We start from the raw sequence: 27,263 nt of genomic DNA on the forward strand, positions 1-27,263 counted from the left end.
TGGAATCATTATGAGAAAGTCCTGCATGAGCCACTTGAAATTAAAATTGTTGGCCCTTGTGTTGAAAAACAACCACGAAGATTAAAGGTTGCTTTTACTCTAGATCCAGCAAAAATGGCCAGTTTGAAACTTGAAATCCACAGATTGGGTGACAAACCATTCTCAGCGATACGCCGTTCACAATTGACGAAAAACTCTACCAAGACTATGGACGCTGACCAGATGCGAGTTCTCACTTGCACAGGCTATTTTAAAACGTCTGGAAAGTATACGCTGCTTTTTTCTGCCATATCCATTTTCCTCTCCATTGCCACAATTCTTGGGAATGCCTTGATCCTAGTCGCGTTGCGCAATGAGTCTTTTCTTCATCCACCATCGAAACTTCTGTACAGCTGCCTCGCAATCACTGATCTTCTTGTTGGTCTTATCGTGGGGCCAGCTGCTGCTGTTCATTTTATGAATTGGACAATAGACTTAAAAGGTATAGACCTTTGCGTTTACTCTGCAGCCATTGGTGCAGTCAGTTTTACAATTTTGACCTCAGTGTCTTTATTAACGTTGACCGCAATAAGTATGGACAGACTTCTCGCTCTGTTATTAAAGTTAAGATACAGACACGTTGTTACTTCGAGGCGAATACGGGCATTTGTTGTCTGTGCTTGGATTCCCAGCATTGTTTATGCAATAACGTTGTTTTGGGAGTATAGTATCGCGAAAATGTATGGGTACACTTTACAGGCACTTTGCATTTTGATCTCAGCTTTTTGCTACTCGAAAATTTTCCTGACACTCCACCGCCACACATCTGAAGTACAAGACCATGTTCACCAAAGACAACCAAATGAACGTTTACCGATGGACATAAGGCGATACAGGAAAACAGTATGTACTGGATTATGGATCCTGATGACATTAGTGGTTTGTTATGTACCATATATTACAGTAACAGCCATATTCACTAGAAATGGGCTCTTTTCACTTCTTCCAACCCTTTGGGGAATAACAGGAACTCTTGTTATCTTAAATTCGTCTTTAAACCCGCTTCTATATTGCTGGAGGATCCAAGAAGTGAGGCGAGCAGTAAAGATGACAATAAGGCAGATGTTGTGTCTGACATCAAGGGAGGTGTTGTGGATTAATTAGTTTAACGGGCTTCATTTAATTGCATACTCGCTTGGGCCTTGCCCACAGGAATGTATTAGTTTAAGAGCTTTAATTTTCGATGCTTTTTAGCCTGACGTCACTTTTAACGATGAAAAACGCTAATCGTTGCATTGGAAACAGAGTATTACGAAAACGTCCTAAAGGTGAAGACTTTTGATTACGAAACTTTGTCACTTGAAGGTAATATCCTACGCACTTTCGCACGCAATATCGCAGATGCACTTTGCGATGTCAACAATATCATTTCCTGTAACATACATTAGTCAAGATATTCTTAAATGTCGTGCATTATCTCTAGACTGAGTAAGTGTGCCGCAGCTGTTGGCAGTTGTTGTTGTTTTTCGTTTGTGTAGAGAGGTACGCGTAACCGTTATGCGCGACATGACGATTAACATTATAAATTTGATATTCTTTAAAGTGCTACTATGATCAAAATTTTACCTTCCCTTTTCTCTTCGGTTTTTGAAAGGACTTCCATTAAATAGTAACCTTGCCAAATTTTAAGTTCAAATTCGAATTGGAAGACCACTTATTTCACGCGCAAACTTCGGCTTTGGCTTGCCGCCATTACTAGATTCAAAAATGTCCGAGGACCGAATAGAGATCTGGATCTAGTTGGGGCGAGAGCATGCTGACGTCATATGCGCATCAACAAAATGGCTGCTTCGAAGGCTGGAGTGACCGATCTGGAAAAACGTTGGTTTTCTTTTTAATCTGTAGTGATGTAGAAGCCGTATCTACTGCGCAAATGTTTTTTAAACATACTTCAAGGCATCTCCAGGTCACTTTTGCACAACATAGTGGCAGAAAACAACTCAAGAGGCGGAATTTCGTGACATCTTAACTCGCCCGAACCACGCAAGCTGAATAATAGATCGTCTGATAACTTTGAGGGAAACTTGTACTCTTGGAAATGCTTTATAGATATTTCTCCCTGCAACCATTGTGAGGTTAACTTCTTCAACTATCCAAGGGAAGTGAATAGAATAGAATGCTTCGAATTATCTACAGTGAGTTTACTGTATTCGAACTGCGAAGCAGACAACAAATACAGTCAAACCTGTACCATAAATAAAAATGTTGTCATAGTATTGGGGTAGTTGTATCGATTTAGGTGCGGTGACCTAATGGTCAGTGCGCAAGACTCTGAATCAAGCTGTTCAGGTGTAAGCCCAGAACAGTGTCATTACATGTATGTGGGGGGAGTGGGGAGGTTAAACCTGTGATGCAATTGTACTTTCATCTCATCCAGGTTGCTTAATCCTACTTAAACCAAGATATGCTTTGGCCTGATGGGCAAGTAGGCTTGCATGCAGACTTTGCCTTTTTGCATCAAGGGAGCATTTTTGAAGCACATTTATGGGAATTAACCCCTTATGAAAGGAGAAAACTGTCTCCAATAGGGTGTCTGTCTATTTAGAGTGGTACACGGAGCTGGCTTGTTTACAGTCACGTTAAGTTGACACAAGATTAGTCCCAAAATTGAATTCTCAATTACATACACATACTGCAGATGCACAGTGTACTGCCAGTGATATTCTCTAGAAAGAGCCACTGTCATATTGCATATGATACCATATTTTCTTGAGTAGACGCCAGACCCCGACTCAACGCGGGCTTCATTTAAATGCCGGTTCAAAACTGGAAACGTTTGATCAAGGTCCCAGTGTTTGTTCGAGGTCCAGGTGCTCCCGTTTATGAACTTTAATAAAACTTTATACCCTTAACATTATTTTACTTGTTCCCATGTTGTGCATATATTGTTTTAGTTATTTTTATCATCAAAAAAACAAATGGGTGAAATGAATAAGAAAAACTACTCCTACCCAGTTTTGCGGCTACTTGTGGGCCAGTTTCATAACATTATCAGTAAATAGAGTGAAGGACTCTATACAGCGTTCAAATGGTTTTCCTATTTTAAGAAACAGGAATACTGACTGCTGGTTGAAGCTGGATGTCTGAAGTGTTATTACCCATTAAAACACTTAGTTTTAAAAAGGTTTATTACCTGTATTGTAGTCAAGGAAGGTAAAACTGTATAAAACTCAAGGAACTAAATCCATTGATCACCTGCACCATCTTGTTGACTTTAATTTTTCTGTATAAATTTTACATTATTTCATGTTTATAAAGCTTTTTTCGGAATAAACAGCTGAGATAGATTTTATGCCCATGGCGTGTATGATAGATTACAAGAATGAAAACAACAGTTAAGATCATTTTGAACAATCCTTCGCAAACGGCAATAGCAACCTACATGTAAGCTTATTTGCAGCTCTATCAATTCAAATTACATTGCAGACATTTTATCCTAACTATTCAATTACGTTTTTCTCATCATACCATGTATTCAAACGTACGTAGTCCATGAATCGCCGTTCCTCTTCGTTCTTCGGGGCTTCTTCGATCGGTGCTTCGACTGGATAAGAAGACGGCAGCTTCGTTGTAGGCATACAGCGCCAAAACCTCATCGAATGAAATAAATATTGAAGTATTTGCATGCAAACATTGCCCTTTAGACCGACGGAAAACGGCTTTAAATTCTCATTATAAGAAACGATACCGCTAAATTGCAATGTCTCTTCGTTGCGGCTCTCTTCGGTTTCGCCACTGGGCAAACTAGACGAAGAATTTGTAGAAGAAATATCTTTTATAACCCTGTTAATTCTCAGTATATTCTCTCTTGGAAAACTCGAAGCTCGAAGCGACGATGCGCATATGACGTCACGAACCAACTCATGCGTAAATCCGCTTTTCAGTACAGTCGCTGGCTCACTTTAGACGTCCGAGTAATGGCGGACGGGTTTTCCACGATTTTCGGCAAGCTATTTTAAGGCTTATATCGCTCGCAACGTTCTAAATTCTAGCGCGCTTGTTAAATATAGACTTATTGAACAAATTGAATATAGAAAAAGACGAAAAGAAAAACAAAAATTTTGGTCATAGTAGCACTTTAAGGTGGTAAAGTAAGAAAAGTAGCCTTGTTCCACGTCGATCAAGTCGTTCGTTTTCCTGTGTCGATAGAGTTATTTGAAAAGATTGCACGCGAAAAGAAAAAAAAATCGCCCGTTGAAGGCCACGCCGAATCTATTTGTCCGCGTATGTTTAGCTCGCAAAGCGCACGAAATCGACGAATGGCTTGAAACGAGAGACTTGTGTCATGAGTGGCACTTGCATGAAATTAACTGTCTTGCGTTTTGGCGACGAAAAAATGCTTTCGCGATTAGGTCTCCTGGCAATGAAACGAGCGATTTGGAGCAAGTCAATAAGACGATAAGCGTACGCAGTTATCAAAGAAAAGAAGGATCTTGTATCTAAACTAAAGATAAATTCACTCGGCACTTCTTGTTTCTAGAAAGCTTTTTTAAAGAATCAGATGTTCATGGCAATCCTTTAAGAAAGAAAAACGTAATGCCAAGATTTCACAATCTAAACTTGATTTGACAGCTAACATTAAATAGGCAAGAGTTCACTTTGTGTCAGTTTTATTCCTTTTTTTTCCTTCTATCGACATAAAACTTATTTACTGACAGAGCGAAGTTTTATTGTTCTTGAATCAGTTTTGTTCTTGCAAGGTAAAGGGTTTTTTTACTTTTTTAACACTATTAGTAAATTTAATCAGTTCTTCTTTTTGCAAGGCCAAAAAACAAAATAGAAGTGCCGTGTTTAACTTGTGGTGTAATTTAAACAAAAAAGCAAATAAAATCAAGACTTGGGCTGTAACCACATGGGCCATTTGGATTGAACATATCCCTAGCAATGTTTCTATTGCTATTTCTGTTTTTATGGAACAAGATTCGACTGACTTCAGAACTAGTACGACGCAGATGCCCGAAACAAGGATGTTGGCCAAAATTTTCTTCACCATTTCTCCACGCTTCTCTACGAAGAAGATGTGCGAGCGACTCAAAACCAAACAACACCTTTCTGGAGATCGGACGCTTACTTCAAAAGACGTTGCTTCTCCTGAAAATTTTTTACATAGTTTAAAAAGGAAGAAGGTTAGACCTTGCCTCAACCCTAAAGACCTCAACAAGAACATACGTCGGAAATGCTACAACACAAGAACCATCGATGAAGTCATACCACTGCACCAATAAAAACGAATTTCTCCGTTGTTGACTAGTGATCAGATTCCTATTACAGCCAAGCCATATGCAGCCACTTTACAAGCGTCCTAGCTGAATGCGGACCACCAACAATGACTTTTTCCGTCTTTGGCACGCACCACACGAGCGTACATTTCAATAACTTCCATATCACAACCAAGCGTCCGAAAGAACGATTGAAACTTGCAAGACTGCTAAAAAAGGCGATCGAAAGTGAAGAATGTCCCTACACAGCTTTGTGGGTGTACCACACCACCCAAATGGACAATAAGATGCCTTCATCGTAGGTATTACTGTTCGGTCGCAAACCCAAAACCATGCTATCAAGCACAACAAGTGTCTTCAGATCCAGACATCCCCAGAACGACACCAATCAAGAAGCAAATAAGCTGCGCCAGTCAAAACTAACAGAACTTAACAACAAGAACGCTAGCAGTGACAAAAGGATCCTGAGCAATATGACGCAAGTTTTTGTACAAAGTATTTTAAATGGTACCTGTGAGCCAGCAGTTGCAGTGAACAGACCTTACCCTGTCCAACAGCATAGAACCTGTTTAGTAGACGTCCATGACAAGATCTATCAATGGATAAGGAAACATCTGAGGCCAAGTCTGATAACGACCTATTACCATAACTTCAAATTTCCACACCACCTGTTCCAGCAAATAAATAAGCAGCTATGGCACCTACACCTGTATTGTAACTGACGATTTTGGGCCCTTGTGTCGAAGTGCCACCACGTAGATTATAGCTCATATTTATTCCAGATGCAGCAAAACCGGCCAAGCTGAGACTTGAAATCTACAGTTTGGGTCTTTTTGGAAATCCGCCATCACGTGGATTCATCCTAATTTTCACTCCAGGTCCACCAGAATGAACTTGAGAAGAAAGTGCTAGATAAGCCACTAAAAATGACGATATTGGGCCCTTGTGTAGAAGTAGCAACACGTAGATTAGAGTTTATTTTCACTCCAGATCCAGCAGAACCGGCCAGTTTGAGACTTGAAATCTACAGTTTGAGTCTATTTGGGAATCCGCCATCACGTGGATTCATCCTTATTTTCACTCCAGATCCAAAAGAATCGAATTGGAAAGTGCTAAATAAGCCGCTGAAAATAACCATTTTGGGCGCTTGTGTTGAACTACCGCCACGTATATTTAAGCTTATTTTCACTCCAGATCCAGCAGAACCGGCCAGTTTGAGACTTGAAATCTACAGTTTGAGTCTATTTGGGAATCCGCCATCACGTGGATTCATCCTAATTCTTACTCCATGTCCGAAAGAATCGAATACGGGACCACTGTATGAGCCACTGACAATGACGATATTGAGCCCTTCTGTTAAAATACCACCGCGTAGACTATACCTTTTTTTTACTCCAGATCCAGCAAAACAGGCTAGTTTGAGACTTCAAATCTACAGTTTACGTCTTCTTAGAAATCCGCCATCACGTGGATTCATCCTAATAATCGCTCCAAGTCCAAACGAATCAAAAAAGTAAGTGCTACAAGAACCACCGTAAATGACGATTTTGGGTCCTTTTGTTAAAATACCACCACGTAGATTAAAGCTTATTTTTACTCCAGATCCAGCAAAACCGGCCAGTTTGAGACTTCAAATCTACAGTTTAGATCTTTTTGAAAATAAGCCATCACGTAGATTCATCTCAATTTTTACTTCCGGTCCAAAAGAATCGAAAACAAAAGTGCAACATGAGCCACTGGAAAGGACGATTTCGGCCCTTCTGTTTAATTACCACCACGCAGTTAAAGCTTATTTTCACTCCAGATCCAGCAAAATCGGCCAGTTTGAGACTTAATATCTACAGTTTGTGTCTCTTTGGAAATCTGCCATCACGTGGATTCATCCTAATTTTCACTCCAGGTCCACCAGAATCAAATAAGAAAGTGCTAGATTAGCCACTGAAAATGACTATTTTGGGCTCTTGTGTTGAAATACCGCCACGTAGATTAAAGCTTATTTTCACTCCAGATCCAGCAAAATCGGCCAGTTTAAGACTTGAAATCTACAGTTTGAGTCTTTATGGAAAAATTCCATCACATGGATTCATCCTTAGTTTTACTACAGGTCCTTAAGGGTCAAATAAGAAAGTGCTAAATAAGCCACTGAAAAAAAAACGATTTTGGGTCCTTGTGTTGAAAAACCACCACGTAGATTAAAAAATATTTTCACTCCAGATCCATGAAAACCGGCAAGTTTGAGACTTGGAATCTACATGAGCACTAAAACAAACACTGCAGGTCCCAGCGCAGAAGAACTGTTTACAGTCATAAACTGCCAGTTTCATACTTTCTCCCAATCTTAAGTTAATATATTAAGTTGCTTGTAAGTTCTTTCTTCGGGAACAAAATGAAGGGAATTTCATAGTATGTATGGGCAGTTAAACCATTGTTAAACTTACAAAGTTGTTTCATGCCGTTTTCTTTTTGATGCACGTGCTGTGGATATTAATGCCCACGTCAAAGCTATCAAACTTTTTCTTCTTTGGCAAACATTGAATGATTTGCTGTCATTAATATCGTCATTTGCTTAAGGATTATTGTCCCCTACACAACTGGACGTGCACGTATGATTTCACCCTTTAAAAGGGAAGGGAGAAATTTAAACAGAAGCTATCTCGTCGAGGAGGTAACTCGTTATGAGAACTAGCTTATTAGTCTTCTGTGTATGCATTAAAATGTTGCTTCAGTTTTAATACGAGAATAGAATTATGAACAATTTTCTCTCTTGCTTTAACTGACGTTTTCAAACACGATATGTTTGGCAAGTTTTTGCTTCGAAGTTTGATCAACAATCTGAAGTAAATAAACCCGCCTCCAATAAATGTCATCAATTTCCGTGTCTAATTTTACGTTTCATTACTTAAGGCAAATATGAAGACATCAGACTTGACAATGGAAAACTTTTGGTCGCTTTCGATTCTGAATTAAAATAATTCAACGTACGTTGATTTCGATGTTGCAATTGTCGCCTCCAACTTCAAACTACGCAAATACCCAAAACTACGTAGTCAAACTACGCGTTTAATCGCTCTCGTGGCTTCGCCGCTCGTACGTGTGATCGTGCGCCTGAGGTGAGCCTGCTCGCAGGCTAACATCTGCCTTGACAATGGACAATTGTTTATCACCTTCGATTCTGAATTCAATTTTCAAACGTTGACCTAAATGTTGCAATTGGTACTTCCTGCTACGTAATCAAACCGGTTTTTTTTTAATGTTTAAAAGCAGGGAATGGTTTCCTTGAGTGGTTAAATTGTTACATTGCGAAACCTACCAGTTTTTTTTAAACAAAGGGTAAAGTGCATTCTTTTTACCTAAAAGGCTCGATGACGCCACTAGTCACAGATTGTTTTCTTTAATGCATCATTTAATTTACATGCCCACTTTCTCTTCCGTGGTAATTATAAAACTGACAAATTGTTCACCAAACTCACAGTCGGTGACTAACCATTCTTAGCGATACGCCGTTCTCGATTGACAAAACACTCTACCAAGACTATGGACGCTGACGAGATGCGAGTTCTCGTTTGCACAGGCTTTTTTAAAACGTCTGGAAAGTATACGCTGCTTTTTGCTGCCATATCCTTTTTCCTCTTCATTGCCACAGTTCTTGGGAATACCTTGATCCTAGTCGCGTTGCGCAAGGAGTCTTCTCTTCATCCACCATCGAAACTGCTGTACAGCTGCCTCGCAATCACTGATCTTCTTGTTGGTCTTATCGTGGGTCCAGCCGCTGCTGTTCACTACATGAATTGGACAATCAATTTGGGCCGAGGTATGGACCTTTGCGTTTACTCTGCAGCCATTGGTGCAGTCAGTTTTACAATTTTGACCTCAGTGTCTTTATTAACGTTGACCGCAATAAGTGTGGACAGACTTCTCGCTCTGTCATTGAAGTTGAGATACAGACAAGTTGTAACTTTGAGGCGAATCCAGGCATTTGTTATCTGTGCTTGGATTCCCGGCATTGCTTATGCAATAATGTTGTTTTTGGAGTATAGCATCGCGAAAATGTATGGGTACACTTTACAGGCACTTTGCATTTTGATCTCAGCTTTTTGTTACTCTAAAATCTTCCTGACACTTCACCACCATACGACTGAGGTACAAGACCATGTTCGTCAAAGGGGACCAAATGAACGTGTACCACTGAACATAAGGCGATACAGGAAAACAGTATGTACTGGATTATGGATCCTGATGACATTAGTGGTTTGTTATTTACCACATATTATAGTTACTGCTATATTCATCAGCAATGGGCCCTTTTCGTTTCTTCCAACCCTTTGGGGAATAACAGGAACTCTTGTTATCTTAAATTCGTCTTTAAATCCGCTTCTTTATTGCTGGAGGATGCAAGAAGTGAGGCAAGCAGTAAAGATGACAGTAAGGCAGATGTTGTGTCTGACAACAAGGGAGGTGTTGTCGATTAATTAGTTTAACGAGATTCATTTAATTGCATAGCATGGGCCTCGTCAACACGAATGCATTAGTTTAAGAGCTTTTCGACGCGTCTTTACCTAACTTTCCACTTTAGAATGGAAAACATTTATCGCTTCATGAAAAACGGAGTTTTACGAAAACGCTCCAAAGGTGAAGACTTTTGATTACGAAACTTTGTCACTTGAAGGCAATATCGCAGACGCACTTTCCGATGTCAACAATTTCGTTTCCTAATTTAATTAGTCAAAATATTCTAAAAGATCGTGCATTTTCTCCAGACTAAGGAAGTGTGCCGCGGCTTTTAGAAGGTTTTGCGTAGAGAGGTCCGCGTGGCCGTTATGCACGACATGACTAAGAAAAAAAAAGAGGGTTGTAATGTAAGAAACCTTGCTCCATGTCGACCAAGTCGCTCGTTTCCCTTTGTGTGAGTAGTTATTTGAAGAGATCGTTTGCAAACAGGTCAAAAAAAAATCGCGCGTTGAAGGCCACACCGAATCTATCTGCTCTCAAAGAGCATGAAATCCACGAGCGGCTAAAAAATGCATTTTTCGCCGCAAAAAACGCGAGATAGACTTGGGTTAGGTGATCTGGTCTCCTGGCAATCAAACGAGCGACTTCGAGCAAGTCGACAATAAGACGATGAGCGTACGCGATTATCAAGGAAAAGAAGGATTTCTTGTTTCTAGAAAGCTTTTCAAAAATATCACATAAACATGGCAATGTTGTCTAGTGTTGTAATCCATCAAGGAACAGAAAGGTAACGCCAAGGTTTTGAAATCTAAACTTGATTTAACAGGTAACGTAAAATAGGCAAGAGTTCACTTTGTGTTTTATTCCTTAATTTATAACTGAGGAAGTAACAGGAAACTGCTTACTTAGACACCGTAAAAAACAGAAATGATAAGAAGAACTATGTGTAAAAAGTCAGTAACATGTTCAGTTAAATTTAATTGATTACCTAGAGGCTATCAGTATGTAAATTGTTGCTCGACACTTTATATTAGTGTTATGGCTATTTTTAATTATGTTCGTGGAATACGAGCTTTTAAACAAAAAATATATGACATCTTGTGAGTTTTGTATGTAATATGAAAAGAAAATTTAAAAAGATTTAAATAAAAATTTACAACAAGAGGGTGGGGGTTGGGGGGGGGGGGGATAGACGCAAACAAAAGAGGGGCGGAGCATCTGTATCCCGTATACAACATGTTCTCAACGTGAGTATTGTTCTGCTATTCTTTTCATTTTTTCTTGAGATCTAACATCATCATGACTGATTTGTTACATAAACCTTTAAAAACTGTTTTTGAAATATTCCTCGATGAATGAAATATTTCGTCCTGTATTTCGTCCCTGAAGACGTAACAATAAACTTTCATCCGACATTTTTTGTTCGCTTTTACCTGTCTTTCAATGCCATACGCTTACCACATTTACTTAGGTGTAAAAATTTAATCAATTTAGTGTCCGCCCAAGTCATTGCAAGCATGAAGACTCCCCGTCTTTAGCAATGCATCATACTTAACTTGCGATGGAAAATTTGTGGACAAAACCATCCCAGTTCTGCTTTGCACAAGACCTTTAAAGCATACGCTACCCGTCTCGGCGATATACTTCTCCCTCTCCACACCCACCACTATGAGGAATGCATTGATATTAGTTGCGTTGCGCAAGTCGTGTTCCCTTTATAGCCCACCCCTCCCCCCCCCCCCCCTCCTCCCAATTGAAACTGTCGTACCTCCCAATTGAAACTGTCGTAGATCAGTGACTGCCTCGCAGTCACTGATCTACTTGTTGGTGACCAGCTGTAATAAGTAGGGAAAAGATTCGGACATGTTGGTAGACCTTTGCGTGTACTCTGCAGTCATTGCTACAGTCAGCTTAACTGCTTTGACTTCCCTGTCATTGCTAGCGTTGACCGCGTTTTAAAGCGTGTTAGGTCTGGACAGACTTCTCGCTCTGTTGTTGGGATACAGACAAGGTGTAACCCTCTAAGGCTAGTTTGAGCATTGGTTTTCGTCTTATAGATTCTCGGTGCACTTTGCAATCATTTTTTTTTCCTTTTTCTCTTTGTCTGAGCTTTTTAATACTCGAAACTGCTGCTCGCTTCATCGCCATAAAATGGAAGTAGGAGACATTTTACACCAAGGACAGACGAATGACTTGAAATAAAGAATGCAGGAAGACATTATCTACAGTAATATTGGACTTGTTGTTTATTATTTTCATATGTTATAGTTACAGCCATATTCACTATTTATGGATCCTTTTGGCCTATTCACGTTATTGGGGGAATGTATAACAGGTATTCTTGTTATCTTAAATTGGTCCTAAACTCGCTTCTATTAATTTTTTAGCTGGGCGATCCGAGAAATGAGGCAAGCAGTAAAGATAACAAAATGGCAAGTGTTGTGTCTGTCGGATTAATTAATATTGATAACGGGATTCATTGCATAGCTTCAATTTAATTTAATTTGATGCACGTGCAATGAATATTGATGCACACTCCAACACGAAATACTTCTTCTTTTTTGCCAAACATTCTTGAAAGATTTCCTGACAAAGTCCTCGTTTGCTTAAGGATTGCTGTACCTTAATCAACTAGAAGCACATGCACGTGTGTTTACTTTAAAAGGAAACAAAACAATCTAGAAAGAAACTCATTGTTACAACTAGCTTATTGACGTTCCGTGTATGCATTTACATCTTTAAATGTTGCTTTCGTCTTTTGTAAAGATGGAATTATGATCAATTTTCTCTCTTGTTCAAACTATCGTTTAAAAAGACGATATGTTTGGCAAAGTTTTACTTCGCAGGGTGATGGACAGTGTAAAGTATTTACCTCCGCCTCTATTAGATGACAACAATTTCCAACTCCATTTTGACTTCTCATTAACAGCAAGACATCTGGCTTTACAATTGACAGTCTTGGCTTGCCTTCAATTTAAAGAGGGCGTCTCGTTTATTTCCGACCATCGATTTTGGTTCAAGAATTCGAATTGTCTCATTTGCTGGGATTTTAAAGCCTTTACCTAGTTAATTAATAAAATGGGTTTCATTTGATTAAAAATTCTACTTTAAGTTTTTTAGGATCTATCGAAGTTTGGTCCGATCCAGAGCAATTGCCGCCTTCCGAAACGGTTAAAATAGCACATATTGCAATTGCTCTCAAAAAATAAATATTCGCTTAAAAGATCCAGTTATTCTTGTAAACTATATAATCATCATTGTAGTTTATTAAGCAATGATTCAATTATGATTCATTCTTGTTTCTTTATAGGACAAAACAAGATTTCCGACCCGCCTAATCCAGCTTTGAACGAAACAAGGAAATAGCCCAACTTTGAAGGCAAATTTTGAAAATGTGGCACCTGCTTGAGACTACTTAATTTCATGAACAGAATCTATAAATGACCCTTTCTTGAAAACAGGAATAAAATTTGTCAGCACTTTAAGTCTACAAAGCTGACAACCGCTTAAAATTCAGGAAATTTTCAAAATTTATAGGTAACGAACATCTTCGTCGTGACAAATTCTTCTGATAAATTCGCATACTATAACCCTTTAAGCTCTCTTACCTGGCTTTAGAATGTCTGTTTAATATTAAGTTCTTCAATGTACCAGAATCCGAAACAGATGGCAGCAACAAGGAAACAAAAAAGGTTTTAAAAAGTCTTCTACGAAATGAGCTAAAAATTCCCAAAGATGCAGTCGACCATCTTGAGTTTGAGCGGGTTCATCGTATTCCAACGCGACGAAACACACTGACAGATCAGGCAGATGCAAACAAACCTCGACCTATTATAGCTAAGATGTCGTTCTTTAAAGATAAAGGCCGCATTTTCCAACACGTCAAGAACATCAATCCAGCCCTAAAGATTGGCGTGGCGGACGACTTTCCAAAAGAGATAGAAGATATGAGGAAAGAGCTACTACCCGTATTAAAGAAAGCCAAGAAACAAAACAAGCGGGCATCCTTTAATGTTGATAAACTTATCATTGACGGACATATTTATCGCGGCCCTGAAACGAAGAAACTGCCTTTATACGCAAACATTTTGTCCACTTAAGACCAAGCTTCAATATTTCCAGGTTAGTTAGCCCGCAGATGATAGCGGGCTTCGAGAGCTTTACCGCACGGTAAGCTCTTGTTATTCCAAGGAAGTCGTTAAGTCTTTAGATTTCAAAATTCCGACTTCCTTGCTCATCCTTTATATAAAGTAGTATGGCTCCAGTACTATTCGAAAGCGTCCGTCGCCTTTGCTTTCCCAAAATACTTAAACTGGTGCTTATTTATTTTTTGGTGTTTTGTGCAATTTCTTGTCGTTTTGTTTTCGCTCGTTTAAAAGTTATAAGCACTTGGATACTTTGCTCAAAAATTTGCATTTCAACTAATTCTCAAGGGTACATAAAAGTAGATAATAACAGAATCCTTGATACGCGTAAACATTCTTCTCTTCAAAGCGCAATAATGTTCAGTATTAGCCATGGCAACGCCACTTAGATTATCATTTCTGTCAATTAACGCAAGAGGTTTAAACCAGGCGCGAAAGAGGAGACAAGTTTTTCGCTGGGCCCACAACAGTAAAGCTGATATAATATTTTTGCAAGAAACCTACTCCACGAAAAGTGTAGAAGAAATATGGAGATCAGAATGGGGTGGCAAAGTCCATTACAGCCATGGATCTAGTCATTCCAGGGGTGTGATGATTTTATTTAACCCAAAACTCGACTTTCAAGTAGATAATACTATCGCTGACAAACACGGCAGATACCTGATGCTTGAAACCACTATTCACGATTCCACTTTCTTGTTATGCAATGTTTATGCTCCAAATGACAATTCATCGCAAAACACTTTCTTTTCCAACCTAAATAACACCCTTAAACAATACACAAACTTGCAAATTATTTTAGGCGGCGACCTCAACTGCGCACTAACACCGCTAGACAAAACCGGCGGCACCTCTATTGAAAGGAAAAGGCCAGTAATTAAAGAAATAAATAGTTTATGCAGCAATCATAAATTGCAAGACGTTTGGAGAAGCCAACATCCAAATCAATCACAATTCACGTGGCGTAATCATTCATTAAAAATTCAATGCCGATTGGATTATTGGCTTGTCTCTAAAAATCTTTCTTCATCTCTACTTAGGACAGATATTACAAGTCCCACCTTCTCCGATCACTCGGCAATTAGTTTTGTTCTTCAGTCCGAGGAATACACTAAGCGCGGCCCAGGCTTCTGGAAAATAAATAATTCGCTACTAAAAGATGAAAAGTTCACTTTCGAACTCACAGCCAAAATTCCAGAGTTCAAAGCTAAACACAACTACCTCGAAGATAAAGGTCTTTACTGGGACATGCTAAAAATGGAAGTGAGAGGTTTTTGTGTTCAGTATTCGAAAAGAAAAAATAAACTCCGAAAAAACGCAGAAAAAGAACTACAAAATCAAATCGATCATTTGATGAACGTACTTAAAACAAACAGATCAAAAGAAAACATCACAGAACTATACCGACTCCGAGCTGAATTAAATAAGATAACTGAATATAGAACAAAAGGCGCTATTGTAAGAAGCAGAATTCGTTGGCATGAAGAAGGTGAAAGAAACACCAAGTACTTCTTAAACTTAGAAAAGAGGCAACATTCTAAAACTCACATCACAAAATTAAAATACGGCGGAAGGGAAATTACTGATCCAGATGAGATCTTGAGATCACAAAGGCTCTTCTACAAAAATCTCTACACTGCTAGTTCGTGTGATGCAACACAAAACGATGTATTTTTTCTGGACGCGAATCTGCCCAAACTAGACAAACCTGAGCAAGACAAACTTGAAGACCCCCTATACAATGAAGAGTGTTATAATGTGCTAAAAGAGTGCGCTAAAGGAAAGTGTCCTGGAAGCGACGGCCTCTCTGTGGAATTTTATTTGCATTTTTGGTCTTTGTTAGGAGAAGAAATGGCACAGAGTTTTAATTATGCATTTCATCGGGGACAAATGAACATAACCCAAAAGCAAGGGATCATCAAGGTAATACCGAAAAAGAAAAAAGACAAATCTTATCTTGAAAATTGGAGACCTCTTACTCTACTTAATGTAGATTATAAGATTGCAACTAAAACCATGGCTCATTGAATTGCTACAGTTCTCCCTAAACTAATTAATGAAGATCAAACTGGTTACGTCAAAGGTCGCTATATCGGTCAAAACATCAGGCTCATCCAAGATATTATGAAAGTAACAGAGGCAGAAAATATACCTGGCATAGCATTATTTATCGACTTTAAAAAAGCATTCGATTCACTTGATTGGAACTTCCTATTTAAGACACTAGAAGCGTTTAATTTCGGTCCCCAAATTCAACAATGGATTAAAACCTTTTACAATAACTGTTCCAGTTGTGTCATGAACAACGGATACGCCTCCGAGTTCTTTAAAATTCAACGTGGCGTACGGCAAGGATGCCCGCTTTCCGGCGCTCATTTTGTACTTTGCGCAGAAATATTAGCTGATGCAATTCGACGAGACAAAACCATTAATGGAATTAAAGTTTTTGACAAAGAATTTAAAGTTTCACAATACGCAGACGACACAACCGCCTTTGTTGCTGACCTCGAGTCAGCTGAAAATCTTTTCAAATTGCTTCATGCCTTCCAGAAGTGTTCCGGTCTTGAAATAAACACAACCAAAACTGAAGAAATGTGGTTAGGTGCGAATCGGAACAAAAAGACTAAGCATTTTGACATTGCATGGCCCTCTGAACCAGTTTTCGCACTTGGAATCCATTTTACGTACAGCGACGAGGTCTCCCATCAAAAAAATTTCGAACAAAAGCTCACTTCCATGAAAAATCTACTAAACATATGGTATCCAAGGAATCTCTCATTATATGGTCGTATAACCATTCTAAAAACTCTTGCGCTGTCTAAACTTGTTTACAACACTTCTATGCTATCGTTTCCGTATTCCTTTGTCAAGACGGTCAATCAGACTATCAAATCTTTTATCTGGGGAAAAACTGCAAAAATTAAGCATACTACTATGATAGGGCCAAAGGAGAAAGGAGGACTTAATATGCCTGACTTTGATATTGTTAACAATTCTCTCAAAGTCACATGGATTAAGCGATTAAATGATAGTCCACACGACGCTAGTTGGAGTCACATTCCTCTGGCATACCTAAACAAAGTGGGCGGTCGATTTCTTTTTGAATGCAATTATGAACTGAAGTCTCTGAAAGTAAACATACCTCTGGATTTTTACAAAGAAGCCTTAGAAGCATGGCAAAAACTAACTGTTTCTACTCCCGAATCCAAAGAGCAAATACTAGAGGAAATTATATGGAATAACAGGTTCATCACAATCGACGGATCCTCAGTCTACTATAAGCAGTGGCATGAAGCTGGTGTTACTAAAATCGGTGACATCTTCAAAGGGGACTCTTTCTTAACTTTTAACGATTTTGCATCTACGTTCCAGATAAAGACTAACTTTCTGAAGTATTATGGCCTTTGCCACGCAATCCCCAAAAAATGGATCAATCAATTAAAAGGAAAAAGCGAACTTACAACGAACTTTTTAAACAACAGAATTAAGTTACCACTAAATAAAATTTCTTGCAAAGCTGCGAGCCAGATGTTCGTTAAAATGAAATTTGAAATAACCTACGGCTAAAAAGAGGATGAAACAGGCTAATTTCGATGAAGAAACAATACGATTTACTTACAGTATTCCCTTTAAAGTTACTAAAGACATTAGACTCACAATTTTACAGTTTAAGATTATCCATCACATTTTGCCCACTAATGCCACTCTTTTTAGAGATTCACTTGTTCAACAGGAGCAATGCCATCTTTGTAACGAGAAACAAACCTTGAAACATCTTTTTGTAACATGCTCTTTTGTACAAACCTTTTGGTCTCAGTTTGCTCTCTGGTGGAATAGAAAGCACTCAGACTTTATCACCTTATCAGAACAGGATATAATCTACGGGTTCACTCAAGATCTTCCTCGTCGCCTTGGTTTAAACCTCTGTTTAATCATTGCTAAATTTTATATCTATAATGCGCCACGAAGAGAAGAAGAGCATATCTGGGAAGCTTTTTTTGCTATACTTAAAAGTCACCTTGAAATTGAAAAGCATAAATCCAAATCACAAATAAGTATTTGAGCATCTTATTGTTTGTTTGTTTGTCTCGTTTATTTTTTCGCTTTTATTTTTTTTTATTTATTTTTTTGTTCTGTTATTCGCTTACTTCTGGCCTTCCTTGTATCATGTAGCATTGTACAAATAACGTAGCCTTATTGTATATGTAGTAGTGTGTAGCATTAAAGTGTAATCGTAGCTTTAGTTTGTTAAAACATTAGTCTCGTAAATATTGTAAGCATAGTTAATGTGAGTTCCGCGTCTTAATTTTTTTGTAATATTATATACATATATATATATATGTAAGTATTAGTATGTTTGTGTTGTAAATAAATAAATAAATAAAAAAATAAAAAAAATGTCTGTTTCAGCCTTTACAGTCATCTCTGAATTCTAGGTATCCTCAGAATTAATAGCTTTTTCCTCCAGCTGTAGGTTTGTACACGTTCCCGGCGAACCAGATACATCTTAGTAGCGTCACTGACTGTCACATCGATCGCAACATATGTATAAAAGAAGCGTGGAAGTTCTTTGCATTCCTGACCGTTGTTTTGCTCATAGCCGCTTTTGATCGGGCATATTCCTCTTAAAACGTTTGCAGGGACCTGTTAAAGATTAGTGTTACCACGCATGTAAGTAGTAAACGGTGAGCCGAGATCGATAAATGCTGCGGCCATCTTGTGTTAACAACTGGTGTATTACACTTTTGAAGGGGACAGTAAGTGAAATATCTAAGATCCGTTAGCAGGATTCATAATAAAACAGTTTATAGCAGCCAGCCGGCCAGCCAGATCATAATAAAAGGAAGGCAAGAAAACTAAGGGAAGAGATGGAAAGAGTCTGAAAAGAAAACTGATTTTTTTTTAAACAAAAACAAGAGTTATATTTCTATAATAAAAATTTGGTTTGTATCTGATCTTAAAATCGGTTTAAAAAAGTTAGTAAAAACGTATGGAGCTGAATTTTCGGTACTCTCTGTTACCTTCATCAGAGTTAAAATTGGTTCAGTTTTTGCATAATAAGTTTTTATACGCCGCCGGTCTCTAGGGATGTCCCCGGCAATGTTAAATTAAGGGTGCGTTTCTTTGGGAAAAATCCAAATGCGGATTCTTGATCCAAAAACGGATTTTGCGTTTCTTTACCTGTATCCGAAAATGGATTAATCTTGGAACAATGATCTGAAGAATCCACACTCGGAGTGGATACATCAGATCATATCTGAATCCGGATTTTTAGGATTCATGATCCGTGCGTTTCTTTGGGAAAGGATTCGAAAAAAGTACCTTGGTCCAGCGGTCTTTGCTTTGAAAATACAGGTTCGCTCCAGGGGCGGATCCAGAGGGGGTGGATTGGGTGGCTAGCCACCCCCCTTAATCCACCAGAAAAATGAAAATAAACATATTAAAATAGAAAATAAGGACAATGTCCATCCACCTTTCATAGTCAGGAGGCCGTTCAAAGTTAAGGACGGCAATTTTTCCAAAATAGGAGATTTTCAACAGCCCGTTTTACAAACTTCTGGCTTAATGTAACGAAACACGTGTGTTTAATTTATAAAAATTCGATTCCTTTTAGCTTTCAAGAGTTGTTTTAGCCTTGCTGGAATGATTTTCTTCTCCATTTACATCTTTTTTAGCGAGATTTTTTCCAATTTTTTCGCATCGAAGCGATTTCACAAGCAAGCAAAGTCGCCAAAGTTGTCCCCAGGCCACTTTGCCAATGGCTAAAAATTTCCACGCACGTGGGTGAGCAAACAACGCATATCTGTTCTTTCCTGTAAGTTCGTGGCCTGTCATCTTTAAATTTCTATCACTGTTCATTTCATACGAAATAGACTTTTTCTCCAACTAAAAGCAAGTTGAGGAAAGAATATTTTGCCAAATTATCAAGGAAAAACAGTGGTTTAATAACTTAATTGACAGCTGTATAAAGCAGCTCAGAATCCCGTCAAAGAGGCTTCAACTTTTCAAAAATTTCTGAGGGGGGCATACCCCCAGACCCCCCTAGGGGGATGGAGCCTACGGCTTCATGAAATATGGGCCTCATATCCAAAATAATTTGCACTCCCACTTTCAAAAAAACTGCCTAAAAGCAACCCCCTTCCCCCCATAAAAAACTGGAGCTTGAACAATATAGTAAACAAAAATATTGGTAAACAGCCACCCCCCTTTGCAAAATCCTGGATCCGCCCCTGCGCTCTTTGTAAACATTGTCATACGGTAAGTTTTCAGACGGTTTTTTCGATCAAAATACAAAAATATTTCACGATAAAAGGAAACGGTTGCTTGATAGGTATGAAGTGTCATTTTAAACTGGTACAGGTTTTCTAGAACAGCCACCGTGTGCCTACGGAAGTTGTATCCTTTTGAAATTGTCACGAGTGAAGTTTGCATTGATCATTTCGCAAACATTCTTCCCTCTCTGATGCTTTCTCGCCACACTGTGCTTGAGGCTAAAGAAGAACTATTTCGACGTGTGATTTTTGTAAAAGATTTTGTATGCTGAAATTATTTTATCTAGGATACATTCGACGAAAATAAATTTGTGCTGATATATTATGTTGTGTGCGAAATGTGTTTACGGGGTTGTCATGGCAAAAAATCGATTTTCGGATTCTTCGTTTCTTTGAGAGCAAAGTATCCGTGTGATCTGAGATCAATGATCCAATTTTGGATTTTCCCAAAGAAACGCATCCTAACTTGTGGGAAATGCACATGCTCATTCACACAGTTAATGTCCTGGATAGAATGTAGCGCTTCTAGGAAAAGGCGTTGTTGCCTATTGTTGACATTTCTTTCTAAAATTTCAACATAATTTGAATGAATGTCATGGTCTGTTGTTTCTGCGTGAAATCTTATTGCGCTTTCGTTATTAGATCTTGTGTCAGGCTTGTGCTCCGCGCTGCGCGAATTCCATGATCTTTTGCTCTCTTCCACATAGGCAAAATCACATGTTTTGCATTTGACTTTGAACACAATTCCCTTGATCTGATTTGTGGCGGGGCGGTCTTTTGGTTTCTTAAAGATACTGCCCAGTGTTTTAACAGGCTTGATAGTGGTTCTTATGTTTTCTCTGCTAAGCACACGTCGAACTAGGCTCTTACCGAAAGTGCTAGAATTTTTTTTGCCATTTTTTGGCTTCGCTAGCATTTTTTTTTTACATTTTATCCCAAAAAGCACTGCTAGCATTATTTTGGATTTTCGACTGACTATTTCTCTAATTTTGTGTTAAAAAGCACAATCTGACTTTATTTATGGCTTCCAAAGATGCATTAGCCCTCATTTTAGTCAAAGAAGCCGTGGAGGCCTGGCGAATAGGTTTGATACGTCAGTGGTTGCCTTCTAGAAACCCAGTCCATCACACTCTTTCCAAGATGACGTAATCCATGTTGTCATCGAGGAACAATGGAAGTCAGCCAGCCAAGGCAGAGATAGTTCGAGAGCGTACTCTGACATCAAACATTGATCGTTACATTTTATTGTTGACAAATGTAACTGAAAATCTGAAAAATGTAATATTCTATGTTTAAAAAAAATCGGAAAAAGTGAGCATTTTTATGTTACCCACTAGCACTTTTTTTAAAAAAAAATAAGCATTATTTTAGCACTTTTTTGGCAAAAAACAAGCACTTTTTTTAGCATTTAGTGCTTTTTTTACGAGCACTTTCGGTACAAGCCTACGTCGAACTCTTTCGGAAACACCCTTTATGTAAGGGATTGAAGCGTAACCCCTTGGACTCTCTCGACTTTCTTGGTTTTTTGGCTGTATAATTTCTTGAACCTCCTTAGGCATGCATTCAAATCGTCAACGTAGCGGCGCCACCACCGCGGTTTTACTGGTGCAGCGGCTAAGTCCTTCGTACTTAACAACAGCTATTTCTCATCTGAAGGAACTCAGTACCACCAAGTATTTGGCTGTGCAATGGGATCGCCTGTCAGCGCAGTGATCGCCGAATTAGTCATGGAAGAAATTGAGGAAAAAGGCCTTAGCCTCTGCACCAGTAAAACCGCACTGGTGGCGACGCAGCCATCTGAATATCATTAACCCTCATATCCAATTCACGATAGAAATGCCAATTACAGGCGCGGAAGGCCAAACCATAGCTTTCCTTGATACTATAACACGGTATCTGCGAGTGGTCAAGTGGAAGTGGGCGTGTACAGGAAACCCACGCACACAAACAAATATCTCGCCTTCGAGTCACATAGTCCCGCGCAAAGCAAACGAGCTGTAGTAAAGACACTAATAGATCGTGCCAGATATCTTCCCTCGACCTCTGAGCGGAAACAGAGCAAAAAAAAAAAAACAAGTAATCGGTGACCTTATAGTCAACGGATACGCCCAAAGTTTCATCGATCGTTGTCTTGTTTCGGCTCAAGAAACCATACAGCCAAAAACCAAGAAAGTCAAAAGAGTCCAAGGGGTTACGTTTTAATCCCTTACATAAAGGGTGTTTCCGAGAGAGTTCGACGTGTGCTTAGCAGAGAAAACATAAGAACCACTTTCAAGCCTGTTAAAACACTGGGCAGTATCTTTAAGAAACCAAAAGACCGCCCCGCAACAAATCAGATCAAGGGAATTGTGTACAAAGTCGAATGCAAAACATGTGATTTTGCCTATGTGGGAGAGAGCAAAAGATCATGGAATTCGCGCGGCGCGGAGCACAAGCCTGGCACAAGATCTAATAACGAAAGCGCAATAAGATTTCACGCGGAAACAACAGACCATGACATTCATCCACATTATGTTGAAATTTTAGAAAGAAATGTCAACAATAGGCAACAACGCCTTTTCCTAGAAGCGCTACATTCTATCCAGGACATTATCTGTGTGAATGAGCATGTGCATTTCCCACAAGTTAAATTAACATTGGGAACAACGGAACACCCCTAGAGACCGGCGGCGTATAAAAACTTATTATGGAAAAACTGAACCAATTTAACTCTGATGAAGGTGCTAGAGAGTTACAGAAAATTCAGCTCTATAAGTTTTTGCCAACTTTTTTAAACCGATTTTAAGATCAGATACAAACCAAATTTTTATTATAGAAATATAACTCTTGTTTTTGTTTTAAAAAAAAAATCAGTTTTCTTTTCAGACTCTTTCCATCTCTTCCCTTAGTTTTCTTCCCTTCCTTATATTATGATCTGGCTGGCCGACTGGCTGCTATAAACTGTTTTATTATGAATCCTGCTAACGGATCTTAGATATTTCACTTACTGTCCCCTTCAAAAGTGTCAGGCTCATTGAAATGTAAAGCTCGTAGGGGACTGGGAACGAATACACCAGTTGTAAACACAAGATGGCCGCAGCATTTATCGATCTTGGCCCACCGTTTACTACTTACATGCGTGGTAACACTAATTTTTAACATGTCCCTGCAAACGTTTTAAGAGGAATATGCCCGATCAAAAGCGGCTATGAGCAAAACTACGGTCAGCGATGCAAAGAACTTCCACGCTTCTTTTATACATATGTTGCGATCGATGTGACAGTCAGTGACGCTACTAAGATGTATCTGGTTCGCCGGGAACGTGTACAAACCTACAGCTGGAGGAAAAAGCTATTAATTCTGAGGATACCTACAATTCAAAGATGACTGTAAAGGCTGAAACAGACATTCTAAAGCCAGGTAAGAGAGCTTAAAGGGTTATAGTATGCGAATTTATCAGAAGAATTTGTCACGACGAAGATGTTCGTTACCTAAAAATTTTGAAAATTTCCTGGATTTTAAGCGGTTGTCAGCTTTGTAGACTTGAAGTGCTGACAAATTTTATTCTTGTTTTCAAGAAAGGTTCATTTATAGATTCTGTTCATGCAATTAAGTAGTCTCAAGCAGGTGCCACATTTTCAAAATTTGCCTTCAAAGTTGGGCTATTTCCTTGTTTCGTTCAAAGCTGGATTAGGCGGGTCGGAAATCTTGTTTTGGCCTATGAAGAAACAAGAATGAATCATAATTGAATCATTGCTAAATAAACTACAATGATGAGTATATAGTTTACAAAAAGAACTGGATCTTTTAAGCGAATATTTATTTTTTGAGAGCAATTGCATTATGTGCTATTTTAACCGTTTCGGAAGGCGGGTAATTGCTCTGGATCGGACCAAACTTTGATAGATCCTAAAAAACACAGAGTTGAATTTTTAATCAAATGAAACCCATTTTATTAATTAACTAGGTAAAGGTTTTCAAATCCCAGCAAATGACACAATTCGAATTCTCGAACCAAAATCGATGGTCGGAAATAAACGACACTAGACACTATAAATTTAAAAATTTATAGTGTCTAACGCTATCCTCAAGAGATCTATTTTTTGGCTTAGAGGCACCGAAAACTTCTTTGAGTGAATAAATTAACAATTTGCGTGCTAAAAGCCACTGTGAAGCCATTAAAAACATCATTGCTTGTTTTCCTAAATGCAACATTTAATTTACACGCTCACTTTATTTACTGAGGTACTTCTAAAGCTAACAACCTTTCCACCAAACAGCCGGTGATCAACCATTTTCAGCAATAATTGACGAGAAAATAGCTCTTCCACGACTATGGACACTGACGCAATAAGAGATCTGGTTTGTACAGGCTATTTTAAAGCATTTGGAAAGTATACGCCACTCTTTTCTGCCATATTCTTTCTCCTCTCCATTGCCACAGTTCTAGGGAATGCATTGATCCTAGTTGCGTTGCGCAAGGATTCTTCGCTTTATCCGCCATCAAAACTTCTGTACAGCTGCCTCGCAATAACTGACCTTCTTGTTGGTCTTATCGTGGGACCACCCGCTGTTGTTCATTTTATAAATTGGAGAATAGAGCCATTCCAATCAATAGAACATTGTGTTTACTTTTAGCCGTCGGTGCAACCAGTTTTACATTGTTGACTTCTTTGTCGTTGCTAACGTTGACTACAATTAATGAGGACAGACTTCTCGCTCTGTCGTTGAAGTTGAGATACAGACACGTTGTAACTTTGAGGCGAGTCCGGGCACTGGTTGTCTGTGTTTGGATACCCGGCATTGCTTATGCTTTAATGGTTTTGTGGGACAACGTTATCGCGAACATTTATGGGTACACTTTACAATCACTCTGCCTTTTGATCTCGGCTTTTTGCTATTCGAATATCTTCCTGGCACTTAACCGGCACAAAACTGGAGTACAAGACCATGTTCACCAAGGGCAGACAAGTGAACGTGTACCAATGAACATAAGGCGATACAGAAACACGTTATGTACTGGAATATGGATCTTGATGACATTAGTCGTTTGCTACCTACCACATATTATAGTTACTGCTATATTCATGATCACTAGCACTGGTCCATTTCCACTTCTTCCAGCACTTTGGGGAATAACAGGAACTCTTGTTTTCCTAAATTCGTCTTTAAACCCGCTTCTTTTTTGCTGGAGGATCCAAGAAGTGAGGCAGGCAGTAAAGATGACAATAAGACAGGCGTTGTGTCTGTCGGATTAATTAATTTAACAAGAATCATTTTATAGCTTAGGCCCCGTCCATACGAATACAAGTTCGTGCTCATTGATGCGTTTTTGCCTACGCTATTTTTTCACGGGAAACGAAGTATCTCGAAAACGCTTTCAAAAGATAAAATTTTTTAAATACGCAGCTTTGTCCTTTAAAGGCAATATCGCACTGACTTATTGCCTCGCGACGTTAACGATTTTATTTCCTGAAACATGCATTAGTCAGAGATATTCTAAGGGCGGGGGTGTAACATTATATTTATACTGCGACATTAACGTAGAAACGTCAAAGCAAAGGCGGAACTTTACATAATATATTTTGTTCTTTTAGTTGATTTCAAAGCAGCTGCCTGTTTAAAAGTATTATGTCTAGTAAATAACAGGTACGTAATGTGTATGTCTCTCCTTTTATCGACATAAAACTTATTTACTGACAGAGCGAAGTTTTATTGTTCTTGGATCAGTTTTGTTCTTGCAAGGTAAAGGGTTTTCTTACTTTTTTTAACACTATTAGTAAAGTTAATCAGTTCTTTTTGCAAGGCCAAAAAACAAAATAGAAGTGCCGTGTTTAACTTATGGTGTAATTTAAACAAAAAAGCAAATAAAATCAAGACTTGAGCTATAACCACATGGGCCATTTGGATTGAACATATCCCTAGCAATGTTTGTACTGCTATTTCTGTTTTTATGGAACAAGATTCGACTGACTTCAGAGCTAGTACGACGCAGATGCCCGAAACAAGGATGCTGGCCAAAATTTTCACCACTATGCAAACATTTCTCCACTCTTTTCTACGAAGAAGATGTGTGAGCCACTCAAAACCAAACAACGCCTTTCTGGAGATCGGACGCTTACTTCAAATGACGTTGCTTCTCCTGAAAATTTTTTACATAGTTTAAAAAGGAAGAAGGTTAGACCTTGCCTCAACCCTAAAGACCTCAACAAGAACATACGTCGGAAATCCTACTACAAAGAACCATCGATGAAGTCATACCACTTCACCACTAAAAAAGAATTTCTCCGTTGTTGTCTAGTGATCAGATTCCTAAGCGACATTACAGCCAAGCCATATGCAACCACTTTACAAGCGTCCTAGCTGAATCGCACCACCAACAATGATTTTTTCTGTCTTTGGCACGCACCACACGAGCGTACATTTCAAGAACTTCCATATCACAACCAAGCGTCCGAAAGAACGACTGAAACTTGCAAGACTGCTAAAAAAGGCGATCGAAAGTGAAGAATGTCCCTACACAGCTTTTTGGGTGTACCACACCACCCAAATGGACAATAAGATGCCTTCATCGTAGGTATTACTGTTCGGTCGCAAACCCAAAACCATGCTATCAAGCACAACAAGTGTCTTCAGATCCAGACATCCCCAGAACGACACCAATCAAGAAGCAAATAAGCTGCGCCAGTCAAAACTAACAGAACTTAACAACATGAACGCTAGCAGTGACAAAAGGATCCTGAGCAATATGACGCAAGTTTTTGTACAAAGTATTTTAAATGGTACCTATGAGCCAGCAGTTGCAGTGAACAGACCTTACCCTGTCCAACAGCATAGAACCTGTTTAGTAGACGTCCATGACAAGATCTATCAATGGCTAAGGAAACATCTGAGGCCAAGTCTGATAACGACCTATTACCATAACTTCAAATTTCCACACCACCTGTTTCAGCAAATAAATAAGCAGCTATGGCACCTACACCTGTATTGTAACTGACGATTTTGGGCCCTTGTGTTGAAGTGCCACCACGTAGATTATAGCTCATATTTATTCCAGATGCAGCAAAACCGGCCAAGTTGAGACTTGAAATCTACAGTTTGGGTCTTTTTGGAAATCCGCCATCACGTGGATTCATCCTAATTTTCACTCCAGGTCCACC

At 38.9% G+C, this 27,263-nt stretch overlaps 2 protein-coding genes and 1 pseudogene across 2 annotated transcripts; all 3 read left to right on the forward strand.

The window, feature by feature from the left end:
- Positions 1-207: 207 nt before the first annotated feature.
- Positions 208-1,143, forward strand: LOC144667246 (melanocyte-stimulating hormone receptor-like). Its single transcript, XM_078528647.1, has one exon. The coding sequence runs from the start codon at positions 208-210 to the stop codon at positions 1,141-1,143; it is 936 nt and encodes a 311-aa protein (XP_078384773.1).
- Positions 1,144-8,748: 7,605 nt separating this feature from the next.
- On the forward strand, positions 8,749-13,807 carry LOC144667247 (olfactory receptor 4D9-like). The gene is made up of 2 exons (XM_078528648.1): positions 8,749-9,713; positions 13,307-13,807. The coding sequence occupies exons 1-2, from the start codon at positions 8,793-8,795 to the stop codon at positions 13,805-13,807; spliced, it is 1,422 nt and encodes a 473-aa protein (XP_078384774.1). The 5' UTR covers positions 8,749-8,792.
- A 10,631-nt stretch (positions 13,808-24,438) lies between these two features.
- Positions 24,439-25,614, forward strand: LOC144667248 (melanocyte-stimulating hormone receptor-like; annotated as a pseudogene).
- The last annotated feature ends 1,649 nt before the right edge of the window (positions 25,615-27,263 follow it).

This window comes from Oculina patagonica, chromosome 10 (genome assembly GCF_052425735.1).
Source record: "Oculina patagonica isolate OP01 chromosome 10, crgOcupat, whole genome shotgun sequence".
In the NCBI taxonomy this organism is placed as follows: Eukaryota; Metazoa; Cnidaria; class Anthozoa; order Scleractinia; family Oculinidae; genus Oculina; species Oculina patagonica.